The sequence below is a fragment of the Acomys minous genome, assembly GCF_964271855.1.
Source record: "Acomys minous genome assembly, chromosome: 13".
Lineage (NCBI taxonomy): Eukaryota > Metazoa > Chordata > Mammalia > Rodentia > Muridae > Acomys > Acomys minous.
This window is the reverse complement of record NC_140495.1, coordinates 61,610,619-61,627,191: the sequence shown is the minus strand read 5'-3', so window position 1 is coordinate 61,627,191 and position 16,573 is coordinate 61,610,619. Positions and strand designations below refer to the sequence as shown.

General features: G+C 51.3%; 1 protein-coding gene across 7 annotated transcripts in view; it reads right to left on the bottom strand.

Moving 5' to 3' along the window:
- CUL9 (cullin 9) overlaps positions 1 to 16,573 on the bottom strand; it is a 40,876-nt gene that overhangs the window by 15,540 nt on the left and 8,763 nt on the right. For all 7 annotated transcript variants that reach the window (XR_014774031.1, XM_084755033.1, XM_084755028.1 and 4 more), the window contains exons 8-26: positions 16,009 to 16,201; positions 12,072 to 12,279; positions 8,842 to 9,038; positions 8,276 to 8,493; positions 7,396 to 7,642; positions 7,200 to 7,305; positions 6,537 to 6,764; positions 6,218 to 6,308; positions 5,953 to 6,124; positions 4,197 to 4,302; positions 3,644 to 3,739; positions 3,246 to 3,421; positions 2,886 to 3,019; positions 2,470 to 2,652; positions 2,183 to 2,292; positions 1,920 to 2,102; positions 1,622 to 1,782; positions 1,190 to 1,418; positions 858 to 1,047 (exon numbers count right to left, since the gene is read on the bottom strand). Coding sequence is in view for 6 of the 7 variants with exons in the window: in XM_084755033.1 (XP_084611159.1) it covers positions 858 to 1,047; positions 1,190 to 1,418; positions 1,622 to 1,782; positions 1,920 to 2,102; positions 2,183 to 2,292; positions 2,470 to 2,652; positions 2,886 to 3,019; positions 3,246 to 3,421; positions 3,644 to 3,739; positions 4,197 to 4,302; positions 5,953 to 6,124; positions 6,218 to 6,308; positions 6,537 to 6,764; positions 7,200 to 7,305; positions 7,396 to 7,642; positions 8,276 to 8,493; positions 8,842 to 9,038; positions 12,072 to 12,279; positions 16,009 to 16,201 (3,228 nt within the window). In the remaining variant the exon portion in view is untranslated. The remainder of the gene's footprint in view (positions 1 to 857; positions 1,048 to 1,189; positions 1,419 to 1,621; positions 1,783 to 1,919; positions 2,103 to 2,182; positions 2,293 to 2,469; positions 2,653 to 2,885; positions 3,020 to 3,245; positions 3,422 to 3,643; positions 3,740 to 4,196; positions 4,303 to 5,952; positions 6,125 to 6,217; positions 6,309 to 6,536; positions 6,765 to 7,199; positions 7,306 to 7,395; positions 7,643 to 8,275; positions 8,494 to 8,841; positions 9,039 to 12,071; positions 12,280 to 16,008; positions 16,202 to 16,573) is intronic.

Below are 16,573 nucleotides of genomic sequence, written 5' to 3'. Positions count from 1 at the left end.
GGATTAAAGGTGTGCGCCACCACACCCAGCCAGAAACCATATTCTTTAGTGAAGGCAGAAATTTAAAGTTACTAAACAAAAAGAAAATGTTATTTGAGATAGATGGATTATTTTTCAGAGTCTCTAGCCCAGGCTAGCTCAAATTCTCACTGTAGCTAAAGCTATCTTTGAATTGCTCACCCTAGGGCCTCCACCTCCCAAGGGCTAAATAAATAAACAAGTAAAGACCAAACAAACAAACAACAGAAACCCAACCACACAAGTGACAATTCTCACAGACACCAAGTCTGTGAAGAAAGCAGACACAGTACCATACACAGGCCACGGTCCCATCTATAATGAGCAAGTGTAGGCAAAAGTTTCTGGTGACAGAAGGAAAGATAAAAGGAAGATATTGCCTAGAAAGACTACATGAAGACTTCTGGGTGCTGGATGTTCTGGATCTGGGCATGGGTACACGGCTGCATAGAGGTATATAAACTCATTAAGCCTCCAACTGAATACTACTTACCTACCAATAAAAATATTAAAGCAAAAAAGCATAGGGTGTAATTTAAATGATGGGGGATAAATAGCCTTAATTATTTTTATTTGAAAAGAAGTTCCCACAACTGAAAATAAAGCGAGCAGACAACCTGAAGATGGAAAATGTAAAGAGAACCAGTCTCCAGGAAGTTGAAGAAGAGAGCAAGCATTTGTGGGGCTAGTCCCACTCTTCTGCCCCCTCCCCCAAGAAACTGCCAAACCTAGAAAGAATCTGTTCCTACGTATACACCCCTGCCCAGTGGCCTCTCCTTTTTCTCTGTTGCCACCCAGAACGCATCTCACTCTCTGGCTTCCTGTCCCTAGCTCCTCACTGTGCCTGTAGAAGCTGGAGAAGTGGTCCAGGGCATCGCAGAACTCTGTGGGAAGGCACTTTCTGGGGTGGTGCAGGTAGCAGAGTTGGGAGACGGGCCAGCATCGAGGTGATAGGACCAGGACAGAAACTGCTGCAGCTGGGTCTTCTAGAAAGAGTTCTTTTTCAGCCTCCTTCCCCTTAGCTTCTTCCTAAAGAGCGGAGAGATGGGCCTATGAGCTCTCCCAGCAGGCCGGTGAGCTCTCCTAGTGGGCCTGTGAGCTCTCCCAGCAGGCCGGTGAGCTCTCCTAGTGGGCCTGCGCGCTCGGTGCTGCTCTCCCCGCTTGCCCTCACCTCCACGTCCTCTAGCCTCCAATCCTCCTGGTCCTCCTGCTCCAAGAGTTGCCTGTCAAGCTGCTGGAGCTGGAAGAGGTGGAACTGACGCTGCAGCTCCTCCGAGATGCTCAGGCTGTGCAGCATCTGCTGGGGGAGGCGGTTGGGGAAGCAGAGGCCAATCTGCTCCAGCACGGCCCCCTCCAGCCAGCTGGAGCCCAAGCTCAGGAGCCGGTCAGCCATGTAGTGCCTGCAGTGAACAGCGGGGCCAGGTCTTAGTGTGGGTGCCAGCATGGCGCAGGCCCAGCCTTCTCCTCCAGAAGGCAAGTCTCTGAGTTACCCAGCTCACAGGCACCACCCCGTCCTCGCTCACACCCCCACTACTCTTGCCTCACCTCCCCTTCTCTGGCCACTAGGCCTCCTGTCCCCCGACCTCTCCAGGATGTGACTTACTGATAGAAGTGCTCAAAAGTGGTGGCCAGCTCTAGGCCGGAAAGGACCATGACGGGCTCCAGGTGCCGCTGAAGCCGCCCCAGCATTTCCACTCCAGGGGCTCCACCAAGCAAACCACCCTGGATTTGCTGGTCAATGTGCCTAGCGAACTGCTCACTTATCTGGGGACAATAGAACGGACATCAGGCAGCCATGAAGACGGGGTAGAGCGGGAAGGTGAGGTGAGGGAGGTAAGAAGGCGCAGTAGGAGGAGCCAGGGCAGGGCGATGGCCCCTGCCTGGTGCCTGGCTGGACTCACGTGAGCCGCTGTGAGGAAGGACTGCTGCAGCAGAGCTCCAGAGAAGCCATTGCGCAGAGCCAGGGTGAAGGCCGCCCGAGGCCCAAACAGCTCTGAGCCTGCTCTTTGCAAGCGCTCATAGAGATTACAGTAACGAGGCACGAAGTCTGAGGCCCTCCAGGCTGCAGCCAGGAATCTGCTGACCTGTAGTGACAGCGTAAGACGTGACAGTAAGGAGTGACCACGTGTGTCGCACCCTGCCTGCTGGGCTTGCCTCTGCCTACCTGTCCCTGCACCACACTCAGCCAGCACTGCGTGATGCTCCTAAGGCTGCTGCTCGGAAGGCCTAAGGCCGGCGCTGGCCTTCCCCCCTGACTCTTACTGTTCTTACAGACTGTGGAAACATAGGGCAAAAGAGTGAGCTCCGCGGCAGCCTCTGAGTGGCCCAGGGACTTGGATGTTTATCTCCTGAAAAGATCACAAAGTTCCAGAGGCCCAGAGAAGCAGAAGGAGGAGAAGCCAGACCGCCCCGCAGTGCAGATGCTCAGCCCAGCAGCCACACTGAACTCACGGGGCTGTGGCTGCACGGGCTCAGGAGAAGGCCCAGGACGGGGCTCCACGTGCACCAACAGGTGGCACAGGCGGCGAACTTGGGAAGCAAAGGATGCCACTGGGCTTTGGGAGCTCCGTGTGCTCTCCCTCTGCTCTAAGTACTGGTCCAGCAGCCATCCCAGGGAACTCACACCCCCTGCATCTGAAAGAAGACCAGCCAGGGATGGGGTCTGTGCTTCAGCTGGAGCCTGGGGACACGGGAAGGGGGCGGGGATGGTGCAGAGGGGAGTTTCAGGGAGCAGTCCTTGGGGTGGGGAGGAGGAAGGAAGGTGAGGAGACAGGCCTTGGGGGACAAATATAGGAACCAAAAGAACCGAGACTATCATTAACACAGGGATCCCTGAGAATCGTGAGGAGCTGGGTGTGGGCGGTTACCCGCAGAGGTGATGTTCTGCACCAGGGGGCTGACCAGCGCCTCCCAGCAGGTCTTGCCCAGCGCTTGGGCGGCCTCGTCATCAGGGAGGAAGCGGTCAGCAAAATTCTGTTCGTGGCGCAGAACTCTGTTCAGTCTGGAAACAAAAAGTATGTGGCCAGCTTAAAGGCATACTCCTCCACCTCCCGAGGCCTGTGCCCAAATGCTGAGCAACTCCCAGGCATGCTTGGGGCCCTTTCCCCAGCTCCCGGCCAGCACAGTGTGGCTGCTTCGCGGCTCAGACTCCTCCAGCACCTCTCCTGCCCTCCCTCTACTTCCTACATGTCAATCCTTGACTGTTTTCCCTCCTGTGCCACACTCACCTAGGGTAGAGCTGCAGGAGGCGCCAGCGATCCTCTGCTATGTCCCGGCTCCATGCTTGTGCCCGAATTGTGTAGAAGAGACAAGTACGGCGACATAGTTGCTCCCGGAACAGTGGCCAGAAAGTGGGCTTGGGGCCCAGTACCTCCACACCCCGAACCCGAGTGTCGATGCCACCCTGCAGCATACGTACACAGACTTGTCACCTCAGCTACCTCACCAGAGCTGCTATATACTTCAAGGGCAAGCTCCACACCCCGAATTCCCAAGTTTCCTGGAGTTCAACAGGTCTCCAGGCTGTCTCCAAGCTGGCCAAGGAAGAACCCTTGCCACTGTCCTGGCTTGACGCTGTGGGAGAACCCGCCCGCTCTGGAGACCCTGCACTTCCTCCCGGCCCCACCTGCTGGCAGCGCTTTATTCGGATCTGGATGATGGGCCAGAAGCGGCTCAGGTTCTCCAGCAGGATCACTCGGCTGGCGGAGGGCATCACGTTCACCTGACAGGGCAGGAGAGAGGAAGCAGAGAGCCACTAAAGAGATGAAGCTGCGGCTGGTGGGGGGCCTCAGCAATTACGAACACGGGCGGCTCTTGCAGGGGACTTGAGCTTGGTTTGCAGCACCCATGTTGCGTGGCTTACGACCGCCCGTAACTTTAGCTCTCAGGATCCGATGCCCTCTTTTGGTCTCCAAGGGTACAGGTACTCACACATACACAGACGTACAAATAAAGTAGAAGAGAAAGAAGCAGAGCTGGAAGAGCTGCTGACAGCAGTCAAGACCCACGAGGCCTGTGCTCTTACTTGCACACTGAGCCCAGGCATACTCCAAGTGAGGTAAGCCCTTCCCAGAGGAACTGGGAGAGTCAGTCCCCAGAGACGGGGTCTTCCCCACAGGCTTTGTGAAAAAACGGAAGGATGAGAGGACACAGTACAGGGGAGGTGCAAGGGTCCCCACCGTGTTGAGTTCAGTGTTGATGCAGCTGACACTGTCACCCCCGAACACCACCACCCTGGCTGGCATGTAGCTTGAATCCTCGCTGGCCACAAGCAGGGTCAGCTGCCTGAGAGAAGAGAGAGAAGGCAGTGTAAACTAGGGCCACGTCATCTCACCACTTCCTCCTCTGGCTCCTGTCACCTGCCTTCCCCAGACCCTCAGCTTTCCCCCTTTATATGTCTTCAAAGTGGTTTTATTTAACCCCAAGATTCAACAACAAATGGATGCCATGATGCACATGTAACAGACATCCCCATGTCATGTCCAGCAGGTTCTCAAGGCAAACACGACAACATGGAACAATCATCTGTCCACAGAAGCCCACCCCTTTCTATTTCTGTCCCCATATTAGAAATGGGCCACATCCCTGGTTCCCTCACCAACCAGTAGCAAATCCTGTGGACTCTACACCTTAGGATCTCGGTCTATTCTGCCCTTTCAGCCCCTCTTCTTCCTCCTCCTCCATCTCCTTTTTTTGTTTTTTGGTTTTTTTAAATACAGAGTTTCTCTGAGTAGCCTTGGCTGTCCTGGACTCACTTTGTACACCGGGCCGGTCTCGAACTCACAGTGATCCACCTGCCTCTGCCTCCTGAGTGCTGGGATTAAAGGCGTGCGCCACCACGCCCGGCCCAGCCTGTCGTCTTACCTGAGCACACTGAGCACTTCTCAGCTAGTCCACATACAGCTTCTAACTTTTGTTATTCTGGCCTCCAACCTAAATCTTCATCATCACCTAAGTACCAACTAAAAAACTAAAAAAAACTGGTTTCTCCCTTTCTTAAAATCCTTGGATGAGTCCCCAAGTTTCAGAACAAAATTCAAAGTTCCTGGCTCACAAAACCCAACGACCTGCACCTGCCTGCTCTCCCTGCTTCACCCCTGCCACTATGATGCACCCTGCATTCCACCTAACCAATATTCTAAAACATCCAAACACAGCATCCCGCCTTGCGCGGTCTGCATGCTGCGTCTCCGCCTGAAATGTCATTGAGTTCTCTTTAGCTAACTTCATTCCAACTCCAGCTCAGTCAACACCTTCTGGAAGAACGCCTTCTCTGACCATCATTGGTTCCAGAATCCTTTCTTGGGGCCCTCAAAACAGGCTCTTCCTCTTCACGTTGATCTGAATGGCTTTGGCTGGGTTCAAGAGCGCCCCCTACCTCAGCTTCCCAAGTAGTGGGGCAACAGCCATGTCACTGGCCCTGGACCATGATGCTTTCTCTTTATGCTGTTTTATTTCTCTGCTTCCTGTTTTATTTCCCTCTGAAGACAGGGTATCAGTATGGAGCCCAGGCTTGAATTCTTGATCCTCCTGCCTCAGCTTCCTGATTCTCCTGATTGACTTGCTGGCCTGGCTCCCCAACTAGACTGCTGATTCCCTGTCTCTTATTGTCCTTGTACTCTCAGAGCCTTGCAGTGTGCTTGGCATTCCTGACATTGAGCAAACACCCATGGGAAGAGTAGGTAAGTGAACCTCAATCTCTGAGCACAAGCCGGAGATTTGCGTATGTGTTAGGGTACCAGTGATGCAGTTCAGACAGTAAGATGTCTACACAGCACAGCGAAGACAAGCCAGCGCTTTCACTGCACAAAACGAGCTTGAAATGTCCAAAGGGCAGAGTTTACTAACGGCATCGTAGAACGGTGCTTTGGGGACATGTATTGGTGCACAGTAGAATATCTGTGTGTGCACACACGCAAACAATTGGGTTCACACCTAATAAGCACACCACGGTGCATGTGCAGGGTGATAGAGTGGGACCCAGTGCTGCCGTTGGACTCCCAGTAGGTCTTGGGGTTGCGGTCCGTGAGCTTGCTGGCCCGGTGCGGGTTGGAGGACACCTCCACCTTCTCCCAGCACTTGTCCTCCTTCACTTCCACACTGGAGCCTGGGGACAAGAGGGACGGGGTGGGTGACAACATGGTCAGAGACAAGGAAAGGGCCTGGGGAGTAGAAGGGGGGAGCAGAAGAGAGCACTAACCCTGGCAGAGATGCCTGAGGAACACATCAAAGAAGGGGATATTGATGGGTTGGTGGGTCCGTCTGTGGTCTTCAATCTGGCCCAGCACCATCTGCAGCAACCAGAACACGGGCAGGGAGAGCGTGCAGGGGAACAGGAGGAGACGTGCACAGAGAGGAGGAGGTCAAAGGGCACTCAACCCTTTCTCACCGAATTCTGACAGGACCACGTGGGAGAAAGGCTCTGCCACACAAGGATCCCAAAGATGGACACCAGAAGGCCCCATTCCTTGCATCTGGTTTTTTTTTTCTCGGCTCTACACCCACCAGCCCCTCCTCACCTGAATGCAGCCAGCCAGGATGCTTGAGGTGAGCTTGCTGTAGAGCTGGGCATACTTCTCACACTCTGTCACCAGGTGGCGAAGCTCGGAGGCCAGCAGGAGCTGAGCAGAATGCTTGTCCAGGACCTTGGAGAGGGCCTCTTTGGCTCCCAGGCAGCAAAGCACTACTGCGTAGTCTTTATGCATCAGAGCCAGGCGGTGCAGGAAGCAGGTCAGCTCCTGAATAGTCTGAGCCCACAGCCGCATGGAGGAGTTTCCGAGAAAGAAAGGACAGAGCATGTAAGGCCAAGGGCTAGGTCCGCTAAAGGAGGAGTGGCCGAGACTGAGGGCGTCTGCAAGGCCAGGGGAAGGGTCAGGGAGAATGGAACAGCATACTGAGGTCCTAGGACTACAGAGCTTGGGTCGGTTCACAGGCTTCTCTCTTCCTGCCAGTACCAAACTATGCCAAGAGCTGGCCTTTGTCTGACATCACCCCATAGTGTACAAACCCTGGCTGGTAGACAGTAAAGCCTGTCTGGATTGGCCTTCCTCTCCTTCCTCCCTACACCACAGTGCCCTCAGACCTGCAGACCTATAAGGAGCTGCTGAGCCCAGAGTCTCACCAAGCAGGTGGTGCCCCAACTGCTGCCTTCCCTCCTCCAAGCCCTGTCAGGGATCTGGTACCTCAGAGTCACTGCTGGGGCCACTCAGGCAGTTGAGGCAGGGCTCCAAGACCTCATGCCAGGGGAGGACCATCGCCTCAGGAGAGTCCAGCAGTCGGGTCATGACTCTGGGGAGGAGGGGAGGAGGGGAGGGAAGCAAATAAAGCTCCCGCAGTCTCTCAGCCCCTATGCTCGGTGCCTGGACGACCCTACCTTACCTAAGTACCATGAGCAGCAGAGTTCTGTTGGGCCCAGGGGCGTCTAGAGTCCGCAGCAACAGGAGGAAAGGCTGGCTTTCCTGCTGGAGGCGCTTGAGGAGGGGCCTCATGGCACCCTGAGGGCTGCCTTCATGGCACAGCACACGCTCCAACTCCAAGAAGAGTTCTGCTGACGGGTCCCCCACCAGGGATCGGATGAGTGACTCGGGAGATCCATCCTGGCTCTGGGTGCTTGAGGTCTCCAGAGCTGCAGGCCAGACACACCAGAAGAAAATGTACTCGAGAGGCACCTTACAAGTTAGTCAAACCAAGAAATGGGGCACCCCAGAAAGCTACCCCGCAAACTTCCTTCCCACACTTCTTTTTTCTGGTCCCCAATGTAGACCTGACTATACTTGAAAAAACCTCAGTATAAGGAACATTGCTGAGTTAAATAGAACACATTTCAAAGCTCAGCTGTGTCTTGCTACCAGATGCTAGCTGTCTAAACAGCACTGTTACGATGGCATCCCCAACCCGCTTCATTTGGAGGCTTTAGATGCACAGTCACGTGTTGCTTATTCCAGCATCCATATGTCTGGGTTTTCACCTATTTTTTAAAACACAAAGGCTTCCTTATGGCATCAACAGTCCTCTTGACCAAGAAGTTCTGCTCAAGATCTAAGCCAGCATGGTGATGCACACTGAAGCAAGAAGATCTTGAGTTCAAGGTCAGCCTGGGCTACATAACCTCATTCGCATTACACTTCCCTGAAAAACACTCTAGCTTGAGCACTGAGGGTTTCATTCGCTGCCTGAGGATCTGTGTGTCCTTCCGGTAGGGACCAGAATGTAAACCTTGACCTCCTGCTCACAGTGTGGCACAACCCCCCCATGGTACCTGCTCGCTCAGGGCTTCCCCGAGGCTCTGAGTAGCGATTGAGGAGCATCATGAGGACGGTGCGTGTGGTGGGCATCGGCTCTGTGCCTGGTGCCACCCCCGAGTGCCTAAACAAGGTGTCTCTCAACTCCTGGGTTATAATCTGGTCTCCCAGAGTGTGATGGTTGCACAAAAGCAGGTTGAGTAGAAGCAGGCCGTTTCTCACTGCAGAGGAGCACCTGGGAGGAAGGTGGTGACCCAAGAAAGGGACAGTGAATGCGACAGAGGCAGGGAAACAGGTGCAGCTGGGTTGGGAGGGGTGCTTCTGTGGTCCTTCTGAGGAAGAACTCCCGGCCATCTGACCTCGGGCCACTCCTCCCAATCCCATGAAGGAAAATCAGTTTTTCTGCCTTCCCTGGGAATCCCCTACGTCAGCCACTTGGTCTCTCTTCCAGTGATACTCCGAGAGGGCCACTAGTGTTTACTCAAAGGGACAAGATAAGTACAATTTCTGCTGAGCACATGAGCCTGAGTGGGGGGTGATTAGGGTACAGCAAGGGCCTAGAGGCTGGTGGGTAGCAGCTGACCCCTCAGTATTGAGCATCAGGATCACGGCAGCAGACACGCTGAGGAGCAAGCTCTCGGAGCCTGGGCGTGTAGCAGAGTCAATGCTGGCAAAGATCTCTCTGGTCATCTGGGTATCAAACAAAGGTTGGATGGGATCTCGGCTGGTAACAAAAATGGGGATCTCTGAGGAATTGACAATGGCTAGCATCTTTAGCGCCTGAAAGAAGAATGCAAAAGCAGAGTTACGGGTGGACGGAGCCAACACAAGGACTGTAGCAGAGCACTTGTCCATCGTGGGCGAGGCCCGAGATTCAGTCCCCAGCGCTACCCCAAAGGGCAGTAGGAAGCCACTGCCATCATTTAGACCTCAAACTCTGGAGCAACTGGACTGTTGGCCAACAGGCAGTATGAAAAATGGAAATGGAGCAGACGGTGAAGGCACATGAGGGGAGGGGGAGGGACGGATAGGAGGGGAAGGGAGGGAAGAGGAGGGATGGGGTAAGACAGGAGGGAAAGTGAAGAGGGAAAAGAAAGGAAGCAAAGGGGCTGGAGAGATGGCTCAGAGGTTAAGAGCACTGACTGCTCTTCCAGAGGTCCCGAGTTCAATCCCCAGCAACCACATGGTGGCTCACAACCATCTACAGTAAGATCTGGTGCCCTCTTCTGGCACACATGTAGACAGAATACTGTATAAATAAACAATAAATAAATAATTTTTTTAAAAAAGAAAGGAAGCAAAGAGGAGTACGCACAGACAATAACTGAGAAGAGGACAGGACCCACAGGCTGCTTCTCTCTCTGCCCCTACGCTCCCAACACCAAGGCTCCCCGCGTGAGCATGCCACCCTTTCTGAATCTTCATGAAGGCTGCTGCCCTCTCACACCCTGCAGCTATCTTCTGAGGCCTTCCTTGAAGTCATCCCCATCTTACTTGAGCACTGCTTCCTTTGCACAGACCCCTCTCCTGAGCCCTAGTGCGCTAGTATCCTGGCACCCCTCCCACTTTCCATATTTCTCTGCCTGGTCCCCAAGTACAGTCCTTTGTCTCCTGTCTCACCTCCCTTCCTAGGCAACCTCATCTCCTCCTGTGGACATCAATACTTCCAAACTACATCCCCTAGCCTTGGCCAGTGTCTATGCAACACTTCTGTTATACTGTCTCCGTAGCACAGCAGTCAGAATTATAGGAAATGTACTTATAATTTGATTTTTTTTTTTTTAGGTATTTTCAAGACTGGGTATCTCTGTGTAGCCTTGGCTGTCCTGGACTCCCTTTGTAGACCAGGCTGGCCTTGAGCTCACAGAGATCCACCTGCCTCTGCCTCCCGAGTGCTGGACTTAAAGGCATGCACCACTATGCCTGGCTGTGATGTGGAGTCTTATTTGATGGTATTACAGAGGCAAAAAAGGAACAACAAACATTACACCTTAGAGGTGGGTGTCTCTACTGTAAGGGCTATCTCTCTGAAAGAAATGCCCAAGGAACAGACTGTTCTAGAAGCAGCATTTGGGACAGTTCAGGAGACCCAGGCCCTCCAAGCACAGCTTTCTCCTTTGATTACCCCAGTCTACCCTAAGTAGCTGCATTCTATAGACTTCAAGCTAGAAACAAGACATAGTGAAGTCTGTTCTGAGCAAGACTGTAATTTTAGGATAGATGCTGTATTTTCTGGTCACACAATTTGAGAGCATCAGAAAATATTTTTGCATATTGGTGGCCTAGACAACGTCTAGCTACTCCTGAAACGAGCAGAGCCCAAGTGACCCCATAAAGGACCATGCCCTGGCCCTCCTGGGTTTGTCCACTCTGAATGAGGCTTACTTGTCCCCTTCAGGGACACAGGGCTATATACGTCAAATGCCCACCCCACACTGGCAGGAAGCACTCTGTCCTGAGTGCTTAGGAGGCCAGTCTTTGGCATGCTCTCCTTCCTGCTGTCTCACCAAGGTGGCAGAGCTATGGCAGTGTTGACTTTGCTGTACTCAGATCCAGTGAGGGATTATTGCTGAGCGTGGGGATCTCTCAGTGTAAAAAAACAAAACAAGTCTGTCACATGTAGGGTGTTAGTCTTTGGCCTATACCTACCTGTGATTTCAAGTGAGGGATGCTCAACAGACCTAAAAACTAAACTCCTGCCTTCTCCTTAAGCTGACTCTTCATGTAACATGTGCCCAGGTAACAGCCGTCTCATGCACCCTGCCATTTCATTTTAACCCAGTATCCGTGGTGGTTTGAATCTGAACAGCCCCCCACAGACTCATGAACGTGAGTGGCATTATTAGGAGGTGTGGCCCTGTCGGAGTGGGTGTGGCCCTGTTAGAGGAAGTGTGTCACTGTTGTGGCGGGCTTTGAGGTCTTATGTTTAAGCTCCGCCCACTGTCCCACACTAGTCTCCTGCGCCTGCGCTCCAGCACCACAGCCTGCTTGTGCACAGCCACGCTTCCCGCCATGATGATAATGTACTAAATCTTTGAAACGGTAAGCCAGGCCCAATTCAATGTTATCAAAGGAAAATATTGAGAGCTTTTGTGTTCATGGTGTCCCTTCACATCAACAGAACTCTAACTAAGATAGTAACTCCCTTTCTTTCTAACTTATGTGTTTGTGGAGAGGGGTGTGGAGGTAAAAAAGACAACTTTCAAGGGTCAAACCTCTCCTTTTACCATGTGGATTCCAGGCTTGGAAGCAAGCACCTTTACCCACTGAATGCTCACGAGCTCCTGAGTACCATTCTATCTTTCTCCAGCCGTGCACTCAAGCTCCAACACCACACACATCACTTTTTTTTTTTTTTTGAGACAGGGCCTTGGCTGTCCTGGGCTCTCTTTGTAGACCAGGCTGGCCTCAAACTCACAAAGACCCACGTGCTCTGCCACCAGAGTGCTGGGACTAAAGGTACACACCCACACCCACCCACCCCAGATCACATTCTTTTTGTTTTGTTTTGTTTTGTTTTGTTTTGTTTTGTTTTTCAAGACAGGGTCTCTCTGTGTAGCCTTGGCTGTCCTAGACTCACTTTGTAGACCAGGCTGGCTTCGAACTCACAGCGATCTGCCTGCCTCTGCCTCCGAGTGCTGGATTAAAGGCGTGCGCCACCACCGCCCGGCCAGATCACATTCTTAAAGCTGTGTCTTTCTACTTCAATATCCACAACTTGGTCTGAATCCATACAGGAGCTCTTCAAGGTCAGAGGTCATCCTACTTACCTGTGTAGCTCATCACTATGCCCCACCCACCTGGTACACTCACCGCCAGTCCCGCTTGCTGCACCAAAACGGATGTCTTATATTCCTGCATGCAAATCAGCACAGCGTAGATGCCACCCTCCCTGGCAAAGAGTGGACCCCACTTATGCTTGGTCGTGAGCAGGTACAGGAGACGCAGGGCCAGCACCACCACCATCTTCTTGCCCACCTGGTTGGTGAGCAATTCTACCAGCGTCTTCACTAGCTTCTCTCTGAGAAGAGAAAAGACACTGGGACTCTATAGCCCAAGGAAGCTTGCCTAGCCTTCCAGACATGATGCCAACAACTCCCTGCCTGCCTCCATCCATCAAGATCTAGGGTGCTCTCCTCCCCCAGCCTGTGCTCCTGGCTTTAGTCTCACTCCCGACCCTGCCGCCCTTCACAGTCTAACTGCCTCCTGCTTCCTGTAATGTGGAAGAGAAAACAGCAGGCAGATTCAGGAAGAGGGGTCAGTATGTAAGAACAGTCAAGCAATGTCTAGAAAAGATAATGCTAGCTTTGCTCCTAGTTAGCCAAATATCACCAAAAGTATATAGCTGAGAGTCTGAGACAAATACAGGGGAGCCTAAGAGATGAGGAAAGGGCAAAAGAAGTCAGGGTGGATCTCATGCAGTGAGCAAGGGTGGACCACTGAAAACGGATGGTGGAGCTGGGCATCGTGGCTCCTGCTGTAAGCCCCGCATTTGGGAGGGGAGACAGGAGAACTGCCAAGAATTCAAAGGCATCCTTAAACCCTGTTGTGGCACCCTGCCTCCAAAAGTTAAAAAGCCAAAAAGTGACATAAAATAAAATCCTCCAAACAAACAGCGAACCCATCCTCTGAGGGCTGTAGCTCAGAGAGAACACGTGCTTGGCTTCGCGTGTGTGAAGCCTTGGTTCAGCCTCCAACATCAAAGGGACATCCTGCTGTCCACTTGAAAAACAGTAGAGGTTACACTTACAAAAATAAATTTCCAGTCAAATTTGAATACACATACACAAACACACATACACACACACACATATATATATAAAGAATAGGTGTATTCAGAAAAAAAAGTAGTTTTCCAGAAGGAGGATGGCTCAGTGGTGAAGTGCCTGCTTTACAAACTTCAAGACTTGACTCTAGGTCTCCAGAGCCCCCATGAGAAAGCTGGGAACCTGGGAGGCAGAGGCGGGAGGACCCTGGGGCTGGGGCTGCTCAGCAGGCCTAGCCAGGTCGGAGAGTTCTGGCTGTCTCAAAAGGTAAGACAAAAAGAGATTGAAGAAGATAGCCAACATTTGACCAGTGCACAACCTCCTTGCGCACAGCCACACACACAAGTGTACAAACACGCCAAAAAGCTATACATTTTCTAACCCTGCAATAGATGGACTCTTTTTTTTTTTTAAGGTTTTATTTTTATTTTTGTGTGAGTACAAAGGCCAGGAGAGGGCATTAAATCCCCCAGAGCTGGAGTTTACAGGAAGGTGTGAGCATCCTGCTGTGGGTGCTGTGAATTAAATGGCGTCCCCACTAGACCAGTGTATATTAAACTGCTGAGCCACCTTGCCAGCCCAAGAATGGACTTTCTTAATAGGACAGAAAAATTTAGACGCTATAAGAAGTTGAAAGCTATAGAAACCTAAAAACTTTGCCGCCAGTGCTGAGAGTAACGGCATCTCCACTGCCTCTATTTACACCAAGTGGTTATTCTCTTGGGATCACAAAAATGAACACAAAAAGTGAATGTGATTTTTTTAAAAATACACAGACAACAGACTGGAGAAATGGCTCCGAGGTTAAGAGCACTGGCTATTCTTCCAAAGGTCCTGAGTTCGATTCCCAGCAACCACATGGTGGCTCACAGCCATCTGTGGGGAGATCTGGTGCCCTCTTCTGGTGTGCTGGCACACATGCGGGCAGAGTACTGTATACACAATAAATAAATAAATAAATAAATAAATAAATCTTTAAAAAAATACACAGACAAAATGTTTTGAACACAGATAACAAAATAATATAATAATGCCTTTAAATCTATAAGAAAAAAGGAAACAGCTCAATGAAAGTGAGAAAAAAGATATTTATGAAAGCAGAAACATGACAAATACATACAAATGTGCTTAACATCATCAGAACTAAGAAATTAACACAGACAGGCTCTGTGTATAAAGAACCTGCTACGGTAGCACACACCTTTAATCCCAGCACTCAGGAGGCAGAAGCAGGTGGATCGCTGTGAGTTCGAGGCCAGCCTGGTCTACATAAGTGAGTCTAGGACAGCCAAAGCTACACAGGAAAACCCAAAAAGACACATGCTACCAAGCCCAATGACCCACATTTGATACCCAGAAGACCCATGGTGGAAAGCAAAGAACCAGCTTGCTCAAGTCTTCCTCTGGCCTCCACATAAATGCCACAACACATGTGCACCCACACGCGCGCGTGCGCACACACACACGCACACACACAGACACATTTATCAATGTGCCAATCTGATCCATTAAAAAGCAGTGCTGTGCTGGTCAAGGGAAGGGAAATGGAGACAAGAGAGCAGTGTCCTTGAGCTGGGCCGCAGCATATAACAGTTCCACACATCGGTGAAGACAGTACACAGCTCGGTGAAGACTGACATCGAAAAGTCCCCTAAGAGACACTAAGTGGGAACACAGAAATGCCACAAAAGAGTGTGACCCTAGATGCTAGAACACATATGACATGCCATTTCCACCCAAATAATAGCACTTAAAAAATTGTTTTAATAGGGTTTCTCAGCGTAACAGCACTGGCTGTGCTAGAGTTCACTCAGTAGACCAGGCTGGCCTCAAATTCACAGAGATCCTCCTGCCTCTGCCTCCTGAGTGCTGGGATTAAAGCTGTGCACCACTATGCCTGGGCTGCATCAGGTTTTTATTTGTTTGTTTTGTTTTGTTTTGTCTTTCGAGACAGGGTTTCTCTGTGTAGCCTTGGCTGTCCTAGACTCACTTTGTAGACCAGGCTGGCCTCGAACTCACAGCGATCCGCCTGCCTCTGTCTCCCAAATTTTGATCCAGGATTGTAGGCCCTTTCAGAGAGTACAGGGCTGCCTCCTTCCGCTCCTTTCTCTTTCTAACTAACCCACTCTAATTTTTTTCTTTCTTTCCAGATTGACCTCAAATTTGCTTCAGACTCCTGTATTATGCGATTATAGACAGGTACGCGCCGCCCCAGTGAGGCTTTTATTTTTTATTTATTTATTTGGTTTTTCGAGACGGGTTTTTCTGTGTAGCCCTGGGAGTCCCAGACTCACTTTGTAGACCAAGTCGGCCTTGAACTCACAGCAATCTGCCTGCCTCTGCCTCCCAAGTGCTGGGATTAAAGGCGTGAGCCACCACCACCTGACTCATCCAATATTCTTTATAAAAACAGCTGTTTTAAAATGATAGCATGCATGTATAATAAAGAAAACAGATAAAAGTTTAAAAAAAGAAAGAAGTAAGGACAGAAGAAAAAAAAAGGAGAAAAAAATGTAGACAACGTTTGTGCAGCTCATGATCCTCCTGAGGGCTAGCATTAGGCACGTGCCACCACACTGGCTTGAGAAAAATTTAAAAAAGAAAAGAAAAGGGAAAAAAAAGCACTAGAGCTGAAAGGAACTAGGTTTGGATCCTGCCTCTGCTATCTGTAGAACTCTGAGCAAATTACTAAAATCCTCAGTTTTCTCATGCGAACTATAATGCTAACATTACTAATACTGGATTAATGGCACCATTGTTTCTGTGGCGGTAGACAGACTTAGTGAAACCATGCACGAGAATTCTCAGGAGTGCTCAAAAAGCACTGCATCACCCGGCCTCCTGCCCCCCTGCTCCTCTGCCCGCCTCGCTCTTCCCTCCACCCTCAGCCTTTCTAGTTCTGGATCCCATTGCTCTTTCCCTCCTTCCGCCATCCTTACTGGTTGCAGCTTCAACCCAAAATCTTCCCTCTGCAACATGCTAACCTCAAGGGTCTGTCAGGACGGACCAGAGGGTGGTCCCGCTCAGTGACCTCCTCCACAGCCTGGGAGAGGGCACTGAGGCCCGAGAGCTGCAGGCTTGTGTCCAGGCTGGAGATCTGCACAGTGGCCAGGACCGCTGCCACATGCTGATCCAGGGAGCTGCGTGGACCAGGACCCTGCAAGGCTCTGGCCATTTCTGTAATTAGTGAGGGAAAGGCAGTGGGTAAAACAACTGTTCCTTCAAGCTGCAAGTTTGTAAAAGTCAAGCCCAGTCATGTTATCTAGCAACGGCATTCACTACTGTAGCTCAGCATTTACACACTCGAGACGGAAATATCTGTGAAACAGACTCTTCCATAAAGCTGAAGAAAGTGTGGCTATCAGTCAGATACAGCCAAGCTCACGGGGAGAGACACTCGGGTGCTTTCAAGGCTTTCTCCTACGAAGGGCCCTTCCTCCATGGTTTCCCCTCCACTCTGCCCACTCCTACTGGGCCCTGCAGCCAACCTCCTAGGCCTGGCTATGCATGACCAGGGCTCCCTTGGCCTGACCACTGCCATCTCAAACA